The sequence below is a fragment of the Cyprinus carpio genome, chromosome B19, assembly GCF_018340385.1.
Source record: "Cyprinus carpio isolate SPL01 chromosome B19, ASM1834038v1, whole genome shotgun sequence".
NCBI classification, from domain to species: Eukaryota; Metazoa; Chordata; class Actinopteri; order Cypriniformes; family Cyprinidae; genus Cyprinus; species Cyprinus carpio.
In genome coordinates this window covers 22,450,442-22,462,941 of record NC_056615.1, presented here as the reverse complement: position 1 = coordinate 22,462,941, position 12,500 = coordinate 22,450,442, and the positions used below count along the sequence as shown (strand labels likewise).

The 12,500-nt window shown below is 35.4% G+C and overlaps 1 protein-coding gene across 1 annotated transcript in view; it reads left to right on the top strand.

Annotated features, from left to right (window-relative positions):
• Positions 1–12,500, top strand: part of bop1 (BOP1 ribosomal biogenesis factor) — a 73,571-nt gene that overhangs the window by 4,617 nt on the left and 56,454 nt on the right. Inside the window, exon 3 of the mRNA XM_042744892.1 lies at positions 3,191–3,340. Within this exon, the coding sequence (XP_042600826.1) occupies positions 3,191–3,340 (150 nt within the window). The remainder of the gene's footprint in view (positions 1–3,190; positions 3,341–12,500) is intronic.

Sequence of the window (12,500 nt, the reverse complement as noted above, 5' to 3'; positions counted from 1 at the left end):
ACTCATTAATTACTTTAATTAACAATAGTTTTTTATCATTTAATTTATAAGCACACATATCAGTACAAATACTGTACATTTATGTTAAGCATTGTAATACTCCATCATCAGAATTATTTTAATGTTTTTGATGCGGACCAAGGCTGTATTTATTTGATCAACAATACAATAAAAAGCTATAATATTGTGAAATATTGCTACCATTTAAAATATCTGTTTTCTATTTTAATTTCTTTTCACACGTAATTTATTCCTGTTATGCAAAACTAGATTTTCAGTCTTCAGTGTCACATGATCCTTCAGAAATCATTCTAATATGCTGAAGAAGCATTTCTTATTATCAGTGTTGGAAATATTTGTGCTGCTTAATGTTTGTGGAAACTGTCAGTGTTTATGAATAGAAAGTTATAAAAAACAGGATGTATTTATTCTAGAAATCTTTTGTAACATTATGTCTTTGCTTTCACTTTCAAACAATTTAATGCATCATTGCTGAATAAAAGTGTTAATTTCTTTTATTCAGCAATGCCCCAAACTTTTGAACGGTAGTGCATTGTAATACACCACCGTCAGATTTTTTAAAAATGTTTTTGATGCCCACCAAGGCTACATTTATTTAAGTGAAAGTGAAAGTGAAAGTGAAAGTGACGTGACATTCAGCCAAGTATGGTGACCCATACTCAGAATTAGTGCTCTGCATTTTAACCCATCCGAAGTGCACACACACAGAGCAGTGAACACACACACACACTGTGAACACACACCCGGAGCAGTGGGCAGCCATTTTATGCTGCGGCGCCCCGGGGAGCAGTTGGGGGTTCGATGCCTTGCTCAAGGGCACCTAAGTCGTGGTATTGAAGGTGGAGAGAGAACTGTACATGCACTCCCCCCACCCACAATTCCTGCCGGCCCGGGACTCGAACTCACAACCCTTCGATTGGGAGTCCGACTCTCTAACCATTAGGCCACGACTCCCCAATCAATAATACAGTAAAATCAAAAATACAGTAAAAACTGTACTATTGTGAAATACTGTTACAATCAACTCTTTTCTTTTTGAATATATTTTACATTTCCAGCATCATTACTCCAGATTTCGGTGTCATTTTAATATGCTGATTTGATGATCAAGAAACATTTATTATTAATGTTGAAAACATTTGTGATACTTTTTTCAGGGTTCTTTGATGAAATTCTGAATCTGCATTTATTTGAAATGGAATTCCTTTTGTGAAATGTCTTTAAAATAACTTTTGATCAATTGAATCCACACTCTCTGAATTAAAATGTTAATTTCATACCAAAAAAAAAAAAAAAACTTTCAATTGGATAGTGTTTCATATATATATATATATATATATATATATATATATATATATATATATATATGCAATATAACAAAGTGATAAACCGCAATATATATTCTTACTAAAACATCCAGATATATAAAATAAAAAAATTACTGAATCAATTATTGAATTGGAGTTAATGGATTAACAGACAGTTTGAATTGATTCATTGTTGTTTGTTAGAATCAGAGAAACTTGGACCATCTGTTTTAAAGCTTTTATACTCACAAATTGCAATGCAAGGGAGAAAATTAACTGGTTTGATGACACTGAAATGTGATGAAAGTCCTCGTGATACTCACAATTTTGTAATGCATTTTGAATACATTTGATACGGCTGCTCATCCTAACAGGTTACGTCCTGATTTGGTCTGCGGTTTAATGACTCAGAACAACCGATGTCATACCCCCAACCCTTCCTTTCCAAAACTGTTTCAGCTTGTTTTTAGATCTTCAGCGCTAGCGGAAAAATTGGCCATCCCTCGGGCTGCACGAGGCATTCAGGAACACGGGGCTCGAGCGTCTTGATGTGGATTTAACTGGGCTTGAGGGAGGAAGTGTTTCACTTAGCTCTGCAGTCCAAGAGATAGCGGGACGTTAAGGAGCCGTAAATCAGCACAGGTTGCTCACCTGCCCCATCTCAGGCTCGTGGGAGACGCGGCAGCTCAAAGCTGCTCTTCCTCTCGACCCTGTTTGGCCTTCTCATGACTGATGGGCTGTGGTAAATAACAGGCGGTACTGTGAGCTTTCATCCCCGCTGTCCCGGCATCTCAGGCAGGATGTGAAGTTCTGGTGACTGCTTTTCAACGGCACATGTGTAAATCACTCAGAGGAAGTTTGTGTGCAAAATGAAATAAACCACATATCTGAAACATGTACACTGTCGTGCTGCCATAAAAAGACGGTGTCTGGAAAATGCTGTACTGAAGTATGTTTTTCTACAACAGCATTAAATAACTGGCTGCTTGTATGACTAGACTGAAAAATTGAAAACCTGTCCAGTTCATATATCAGTTCATTTTGCAGAAATTTAATTAAGCTTTTTTAAGCAATAGTTTTAATAATTTTAATGACAATCAAGCACAGTGCACCTTGCACACCATTGTTTTTTCAAAAAATATTTTGATTTAGTTTTTAATTTTTATATTTAAATTTTTTTTATTTTATTTTTTTATGTTAAACTACATGAAAATGAGAAATGTAGCTTTGGCATATGGCAACATATGATTTTTTTTTCAGTTAACATTTTTATTTTATTTCACCTAATAAATTTTTTTTTTGTGTGTGTGTGGTTTTAGTTATAGTAAACCTGGTACATGCCAAATGCATACCATTATTATGCTAATAAGTAGTGCTTGATACATTACAAAATGACTTGGACATTAGTTTTATACAGTTATGCTACTGTATACATCCTATTATAGATCTACTATACTACTATATATCCTACTGTTACAGAACAATGTAAATAAAAATAACTTGTACTGATTATGCTGTACTGCAACTTTTTGTTCTTAACCAGTCAAAATTTTACAATTTAATGCATAAATACATTGAATAAAAATAAGATTCATGATTTTTATCTTTGAAATTGAGGAAATGGTCTTTCTCACATTACAATTGTGAATTTAATTGGTAAGGAAAAAGTAAGAATGTGAGAAATGTAAAATAAAGAAGAAAAAAGTACTTGATTTGGAATGGACAAAATATGGGATTCACTTTTAAATGCTTAGTTTTAATAGTCTATTTAATTCATGTTTATAGAAAATATTTGTCTGTGTTGAATACATAATCTAAGATTTCGGAAACAGCTAATGTTGTTGTTTAATTTTTTTGTACAGACTGATGTCCAAAATTCAAAGGAAAAGAAGAAAAAGAAGAAAGCTGCTGGAAAGGAGGGAGGGGAGGAAAGTGTTGCGTCCGACAGAGACAGCGGCCTCCAGATTTCCTCTCAGGTGGACGAGTATGAGCACGACACGTCTGATGAGGAGGTAAGAATCTGTCCGTCATCCAGACCAGTGTCCAGCCCGCAGACCAGGACAATCAACATCTCATAAATCTGTCAGAGTTAGTTTGAAGTCTATTTTTTCACAGCTGTCCATGGCTGGGAGAGATTTTAAAAACACTGTCCTTTAAAATGTACAGAGGTAACTGTAGTTTTCACTAAAATACCATAGCTACAATGGTAAAATTGTAGTAATTTGATATCTGCAGCCACTACCATAACACAATGTTTCTGAATTTTTTTTTATATTGTCTGAAGGAGATCCCATATTCACTTATGGAAGTGCAGTTGTGATTAAACCATTTTTATAGGAACAAAGTGTGAGATCCGTATGAAACCGTATTTCTTTTGACATAGAAATAAGCTGTTTTTGGATTTTTAAATATTTTTAAATGAGAAATATTTGAAATTCTGCACTTTAAGCAAACGATGCTCTTTGGATAATCTCAAATCATGCTGAAGAACGTGATCATCAGATTTTGTTGATGTCAGCTCCAGTGGCGCTGTCACTAAATGTTTTAATCCAGCTCTTCACTCAAATTTTCATGCAACTTCAATTAAAAAAAAGAACAGTTCATCTGTGGTCTCAGACTGTTGGAGGTTCGATGTATTTCTTCTTTTCAGGTCACTGAAAATTCATGGCATTGTTTTTTGTGCTCAACTCTTATTTCCATTAAATTCCAGTTTCCAGTTGAGCGAGTCTGAATATTACCATTGTGTCCAGGTGTTGGTGCACCTGCATCTGTTGCAATGTGTCCTTTGCATGCTGTCCTCCTATCATTTGTTTCCAGATGGCCATTTGACTTTCAACTCTTTTGACTTTTATTTGGATGCATAACAAATGTATAATTTGACTACTTGAGGGAATTTTGGACTCTTTATGAACAAACTGTGTGAAATACCAGCTTAATTTCACAAAAAACTAAATGGCAGAAATGCGTAGTTTCACCTTTCGTGGAGTTTCTTAGTGAGTTAGAGTGAGTTTTATTTAGGTTTTTTAGTTTAGGTAATGACAGCTGAGGTCAAAGTCACTCTTTAGTGTAACCGTAGAGGAATAGTTCACCCAAAAATTAAATTTTTTTTTTTTAAATTTTGCTCTCAGGCCATCCAAGATGTAGATCATCTGTGGATCATTTGCAGTGAATGGGTGCCGTCAGAATTAGAGTCCAAACAGCTGATAAAAACATCACAATAATCCACATAGTTTGGACCGTTTTCTCTTAAAAACAGTGATTGATCTGTGCGTATTTCACTCCTGATTCAGACAAGAATTGCATTTTTACTGGAGAAAGCAATATTATGAATGGAGGACTTGTATTTTTGCCAGAAGCAATGGCTCAGATTTTTAAAAATCATTAATTGTGGATTTGTTTCTTTTTCTTGGATTTGTTTTTGAGTCATGTGGATTACTTGTGAATTATTGTGAGGTTTTTATCAGCTGTTTGGACTCTCATTCTGACGGCACTCATTCACTGTAGAGGATCCACTGGTGAGCAAGTGATGTAATGCTAAATTTCTGCAAATCTGTTAAAGAAACAAACTCATTTACATCTTGGATGGCCTGAGGGCAAGTCAATCTTCAAAAGAATTTCACGTTTGGGTAAAGTGTTCCTTTAAAAAAGTAATAATGTAAATCTATTGCATGATGGTTCTTGAATGACATGACACTTAATAACTATTGAATGACAAATAGTCTAAAGATGATTTAAGTAAATCTAAATATAGCAGTGGCTTTTTCTGCTACGTTTGCACAGGCATGATTACTTCATTATTCCGTAGAGGGGAATATGGTTAGTTGTGTAATGTTTCATGTAAAGGAAAAAGATTTTTGCCCTGTTTCTCAGGCTGGAAGTGTCTGAACTGCAGTATTTGATACCATTCCTTTACGCCTGTCAGACGTTACCACATTTCTGTAATGTCTCTGTTGGCTTTTTCGAGGGGAGACCATGATGCACCTCTGCAGTATGGAGCTCTGTAACATCTCATATTTACGTGTAGGACCATTAAAGAATTCCTCTTCAGCTCTTTAATTTACATGCTCCATTGAAATCCGTTGAACCCTGGCACAATGCGGTCTGGATAATTTGCCAGCCCATACAACCTAAACACAGCAGCCATCCAAAACTGTTCTTGGCAATCTGCTACCGACCAGGAATGTTTTGCAGAAGTGCTATTGTTCTTGGGTAGATCCCCGATTTCAGTGTGACTTTTTAATGCCTCTTCGTAGTCGTTCAGAACAGATCAGGAATGCTGACTACCATCGTTATTTAGTTTGTAAAAGTTCAATTTTTTTGCATTTCTGTGTCTTTGGAGGCTTTGCTCTAGTTCTTTTCATTTAACGACAACATGAAATCAAAGCTGGGCTTGTTTACTTTCTTCGTAAATGTCATTTGTGTTATTGTGGACCATTTATCAATGTTATCGTAAAAGAGCAAAAAAAAAAAGTGGGCCTTGCTCGTAGGACTCTGTTTTAGCAATGATTTGTCTGTTGCATTTTTTGCAGAAGTGCTGCTTTTTTGATGAATTTAGAGATGCAACTTCTTGGAGAGAGTTTTGCCATGCTGTAGATGTAGTTTTTACAGTGTTATGTTTTAGTTATATTTTTCATATTTTCATGAAAGTGTCCTTTATATTTAGTTAATATTTTTTACATGCAATACAGTTTCTTTTTTTACTTATTTTATACAGTGAAAATAATGTGCAAAATGATGAAAAAATTAATTTTAACCAAATATTTGACAATTATTAAAACATTTCTGAAGTACTTAAATATTAAATTGATATTTTAAAAGAACATAAAAAGGTTTCATGTGTTCAACTAAAAAATTTATGTATAATGAAAATGTTGCTGATAGGAGTCCATTTCAGCAGTGATTTGTCTTGACATTTATGATTGAAGTCATATGAGACATTTATGATTGAATTGGTTACAAAAGCACTGCTTTTTTGGGTGAATTTAGAGGTGCAATTTCTTTGAGATGATTTTTAATTTTGGTTTTATAGTCAAAAGTCATAGTTTTCATTATTTGATATAAATGTCCTTTTAATTAAGTCAGTATTTTGTTATGTCAAGTATGAACTTTAGTTAATTTTACTAATATTTTATACATTTACATATTTTATTGCTTTAATTTAGACATAGAAAATATCAGTTTAGTTCATATTTATCAGTATTATCATAAAAAAAAAGTTTCTTGTGTACAACTGCAGATCATGCGTATGTTTTAATCATAGTTATCATAATTTGATCTAAATGTCCATTAAATTGTCAGTATTTTAGTCTTTACGTATTTTTTTCTTGACTTTATCAGCAAAAGTAGCATTTACAAGATTAAAAAATTCTCAAACTCTAACGTACTCTAACTTAATTTTTTGTATCTTAAAATATATATATATATATATATATATATATATATATATATATATATATATAGGGTTATAATAAATTATTATTATTATTTTTTTTTTTTGCTTTGATATGATACGCTTAGTTGAAAACACTATACAGATAAAAGTAAATTGAGTATTGTAGTATTGCTGCATCATGATGTGCCAATAATTTTTCATTTAGTTGCATTGTACAAATTTCTGTTGGATTATTAGCACAATAAAACACATGCTGTTTGCACTGTAAAATCCTGTATGTTAAGTTGTGTTCATGGCTTTTAATGTACTTCAACTTCATCCTCTTTACAGCACTGCTGCTAAAAATATAAAAGCTCTAGTCAACCAGCATAACAGAAACAGTCCACTAGTTAAATGCATTGCTAATAGCGTTTCCAGCTGTCTACAGGTGGCTCCTCTCTTCTAATCTGCACTCATTTCAGGTAGTTTGGTTGTCTCATATGGAGATGAGATGGTGTGAATCTAATTAGCTTGTCAGTCTTGTCTTTTAGTTCTCGTCTCGTGGGCCTGATCTCTGTGGTGTTGTCAGGCATCTCTGCGTGCGCCTCACAGATCGGCGGTGGTCCCGCGGCTGTTTGGCGTACGCTAAATTAGCCCCCCTTGTCGGGAGACGGCAGATTGGGTTGCCTCTCCGTCCCTTCGCAGCTTTCAGCACAAGTTGTCTACAAATAAAACTCCAGACTTCTAAATCCCCTGTTTTTCATCCTCACGTCCCCCCTTTGTAATAAAGGGCTGTTTCCTGTTAGCCGAGTGAAGAGGGAATAAGTGAGAGTGCAGCATCTATCCGAGACCGAGCCGGCAGGAAGGGGCTTTTCCCCCGCAATGGTTTTTCCATGTGCTCTTCGAGATGAATGAAGACACATTGTGGAATTAAGGGGAAAAGGGGCTCTGGCTCCCGGCCGCAACTTCAGCTTCCTGCCGCCAAGCAGCTACCGCTCTCAAAGACTAAGACCCTGCACAGTAGCCTCCAAAGATGTGTGTGTTTTTAGTGTGCAACTGGTACTTTGATAGGAAATTAGTGATAAAAACAAAATAGACCTGCATGGTGATGTCATTTGACCTGATGTCCTTTTATTTTTGGTGGTCATGGTTGACCAAGAAGTGCTCGTAAGCTTGATATCGACATGTGTCCGAATCTGTCTGTATGTCAGTCCATCTATCTTTCTATTCATCTGTCTATCAACTAAATAAAACCTGTCTATCTATCTATCTATCTATCAATCTATCTATCAGGGCTGCACTATTATGACAAAAACCATAATTGTCGATTTTTCCCTTGAAATTGTAACTGCGATTATTAATTATGATTATCACAATTTACACTGAATGATGTTTATACCATTGTTGTTTAACTGCATGCCGTATTTTTATATGAAAATAAGCTGAAAACACTCTAACTGAAAAAGTGCTTTTCTATATTATTAAGCCTCAAATGTCAGCTATACATTGGATTGGTTTCTTCTTTAAATGATTAAAAAAAAGTAAAAATATGAATGGTATGTTATACTGAAACTAAAACAATGGAAAATTCTTTAAGATAACACGTAGAAAGAAAAAAACATATCTTAAGCGTGCAGAATAACATAAGTGGACTTTGAACGATTAATTGCCGCATTGAACGATTACGTAATTGTGGAATCCATAATTGTAATCGCGATTAGAAATTCGATTAATTGTGCAGCCCTATTGTATTTGTGTATTTCTTGGTTGTTATATTTTTTATTTGTCTTTATTTTGTTGTGTTATTTTGTCTATCTATCCATCTATCTATCGGTCTATCTATCTATCTATCGTTTGTTCTGTCATTCTGTTGTTCTATTAAACTAAACTTAGTTTTGTGAATATCTTTGTTTTACTTCTACTTAAAATTTAATGCAGTTTCATGCAGTTTGCAACTTTTTGAATTGGAATTTAAGTCATTCTCAGTTCAATTCTGAATGACACAACCCTTGTTTTAAATATTTTTGTGTTAAATTTGCCTTTTCAGAACATCAGTTTGCTTTCTGCCCATAGAGGGTGCTGTTTCTGCTGTCTGCTCGACAGCCACACGGCTGAAATCTTATTTCCAGTGTGCGGTAAGCCATGGATGAGTGATTCTCTTTTGAGGTTTTTCAGAACGGCCCTCTCTCTGGGCTCTAACGTAAAGCTCTAGTGACAGATAGCGGATCGAGGTCACGTCTGCTAATCACATCGACTGACTGATTCCAGATTCCGGTCCAGTGACCCACTGAGGAGCTGTCATGAGCGGAGGAAACTTTACATCCTTTGCAGTCTTGGTAGAATCAGGCACGTTCCAAAACTTTTGCTAACCTCAGTGCTTGCATGGCGACCGTTTTGTTTTAATTGGGAGGTTTTATTTAGGGCCGGATATTTGCATATGTGGTTGGGTTTATAATGCGAGACTCTTGCTGTAGCTGAAGGACATGGGTGAGCATTTGATGGATCTAGTTAGCGATTTCCTCCAGTCCCAAATGATGTCAGAGTAATTACATGTTGAGGAGGTTTTGCGGTGTAGAGAGTTTCTTCAGGTGGTCAAATATCACTCAGGAAGGTAAGGGCTGGCTTTGTCATTTCCACCCAGACTTCAGAAAGATTTCGGCCCACGCCGTCTGAAGAAAAGAGCCCTGTTTGCTTTCCCATACAAAGTAAAACAAACACAACCTGTAATGCCGACTGGTCAGGTGTCCAGATTGCTCCAGAGTTAAGAGGGAACCCAGCCTCCCCCTCCGGGGATCTGTGCCACCCACTCCTCGGAAATATGAAATCTGTTGAAACCGAGACACGGCGCACATGTCTCGAGGTGAATTTTATTTGCGTTGCTCTCTAAATTTTGGTAATCCCAAAGTTTAATTTCATGATTGGGCCATTTCCAAACGCCGGACTGATGAGTTCCAGATGGGCTCTCAAATGATTGCGGTCAATCTGATGGCAAGGAAAAAAAGCTTGAATTTTAGCAGTATAACTTAGAGGATAATTTAGGGAAGAAACTAAAGCTGCACAATTTCGGGGGGGAAATCTAACTGCGATTTTTCTGATAAAGGTTGCAATAGCAATTTAAAATGCTTTTTTTTTGTAGTATGGCTAAAATAATTATACAACAACAATACAATAACAATTGTAATATTTCGCATTTTGTTTTTATTACTACTACTACTAAATAAAAACTGTAAATACTGTAAAATTTGAGTATTTTAAAGCTGCAGTCCAAATATTTTTTGGTTAAAAATGATCCGAAATCAATTTTTGGGCTAGTACATAACCAGCCAGTTTTAAAATCTCCTTACCTTAGTCCAATTCACAGCGGTAAGCTTGTAATAGTGTTTTCTAATTTGAGTGGTACTAGTAGGTTTTAGCGAAATACAAGCATGCCACCATTTGTCTTTGTGTCATTATGTCACGTCTGTAAACATAAAGAAGGAGTCCCGACTCGTAGGCTATCGCATGTGAGGATGCTGCAGGTGGCATCTTTTCTCACAGCAGCAATTTATCATTTTGATGGCGGATTGTAATCCAGAAAGGTCCATACGACAGTCATCAGTGACAACTAGAGATTCACCTGTAGTCCTCGGTAGTCTACAGGTAACGAAAATACACATTAAATACACATAGTCACGCAATGCTGATGTTGTTAACATTAACATTTTCAGGACAAAGTATAACAATAATATTAATTTGCATGGTTTGATGTGATATGAGCTAAGCGATTGTTATATTTAATAACTATTGGTAGCGCAATGTATTGTAATGCTTTTTTACCTCAGTTGGTGAGAACAAAAGTTTCACAAAACTTGTTCAGATTAGATTCAGATAAAGATAATTCCTCAAATAACTGCAAGTGTAGGTTTCAAACAGAGATTGTGGCAAAACTTAAATTATAAGAATTTCAAACTTAAAATTACAGTACTATTATTTATTATATATGCTAGTGTTTACAATACTAATATCTTAATATTTTCGTTTTCAAACGTTAAATCATTAAACCTTTATATTGACGCACATCAGCAGGGAACCCTAAATCTTCTGTTTGGTTGATAAGTACATTACATGTTTGGGAAGATGGGTGGCATATATTGAGTTCCCTAATGCACATTGAATTGACCCAAACTCAAGAGAGGATACAGAGATGGAGTTTGTGTAGAGCAATGAACCGAGACACTGCAGACACTGGCGGATCATGAGCTGGTCATGTGTAAATGAACAAAGTGACGCCCTTCACTATGAAACATGCAGCGCATACATTTAAATAATTAAAATGCAGCCTTTGTGGTCATCGCAACTTTATTTTTAATTCACTATATTAATCATGCAGCCCTATAAGAAACCCCATTTCCCACCCCCTTCCTTACTAGGCTCGGCAACCTATCGCTGGATCTGGTCTAACTTTACCAGTGTTATTTTCTTTCCCTTTGTCTTTCCATTGGAGGCTCCCATTTTGATGGGCACTGAAAGGTTTCAAGACTCTCAGTGGAGAAGGAGAATTTCATTACCGGCCATCATTACCTCTTTCCCATTGTCTCTGAATACCGTATCTGTTCCGCTCGGCTCGTATGTATGTTTGGAGAGCAGTGACTGTCTACAGAGCACCAAGATTGAAATGGCTGAAAAGTTCCTGGATACTGAAAGCTAATCAAAGATGTCAACGCGCTTCCCTTGGATGATGTTTCTTTCACAAAGTTCAGCATCCCAAGCGGATGTCGAGGAAGGTCCTGGCTCTCTGTTCCGGCAGCAAATTCACATCAATTTATGAAACAGGAACCAGGGGGGTCGTATCTATTCACCCTTGGCAGCCCAGCACCAGTTGAGGCCTGAACTCACCTCCACCTTTGACCCTCAGCTTTCTGCAGAGCATTCGGCACCTCTCACTGCTTCTGAGTCACAGTCTGCTTGCCAAGTGAAATGAGAACCCCGCTTGGTCAATATCCCATCATTCACTTTCTTTGCATTGTTACTACCAAACCAGCTTGTAAAATGAACCCACATAGCAAAAATAATAAAAACTAAAGGTATATGTGTGTTTTTTTTTTTTTTTTTTTTTTTTGTCAAGTATCATTTGATGCATTAGGCTTTTAGTATGAATAGAATATGGAGAAGGATGTTATGGAGATCATATTCTATTCAAGGAAGAAAAAACATTTCAGTTTTATTCCAAACTGGAAGTTATAGTCCAGACTGACCAAAAATATGCAATTTGATGCAAATTATGTTTTTATATGGCCAAAAAGATTACATTCTAATAGTTTGTAATGTAAATCAATGAGATATTTATAATAGTATAGCAGACTACTTGCATAAAATGCATAAATATTAGATGTCACACAATATCTTACAGTATGTCTTAGTAAGAGGATATTTAAATGGTTAGTTTTCTGCTCAGTGATGATTGAGAGATGAACAAATAAACGTTCCTCAAAAGTCGGGTGTATCATATTAGATAAATTAACGTTATTTTTCTAAAAAATTATACATTTTTAAGTAGACCTAATTTGATTCAGTACACTAAGTATTTGAAATATTGCTAACTATATATTTACATTTCCCAGCAAAAAAATAAATAAATCTTTACCTCAAACATGTGGCAGTTTATAGAATGATATTAAAAGGCCTTTTACTTGCTAAAAAAAAATATAAACTATGAATCAGATGACATAAGGCATGTAATAGATTGTTTTGATCATGTTGAGGCCTTAGAAATTAGTGTCTCAAAAACAATCCAGTAGGCTTTATAGGTAAAAAATTAAGCC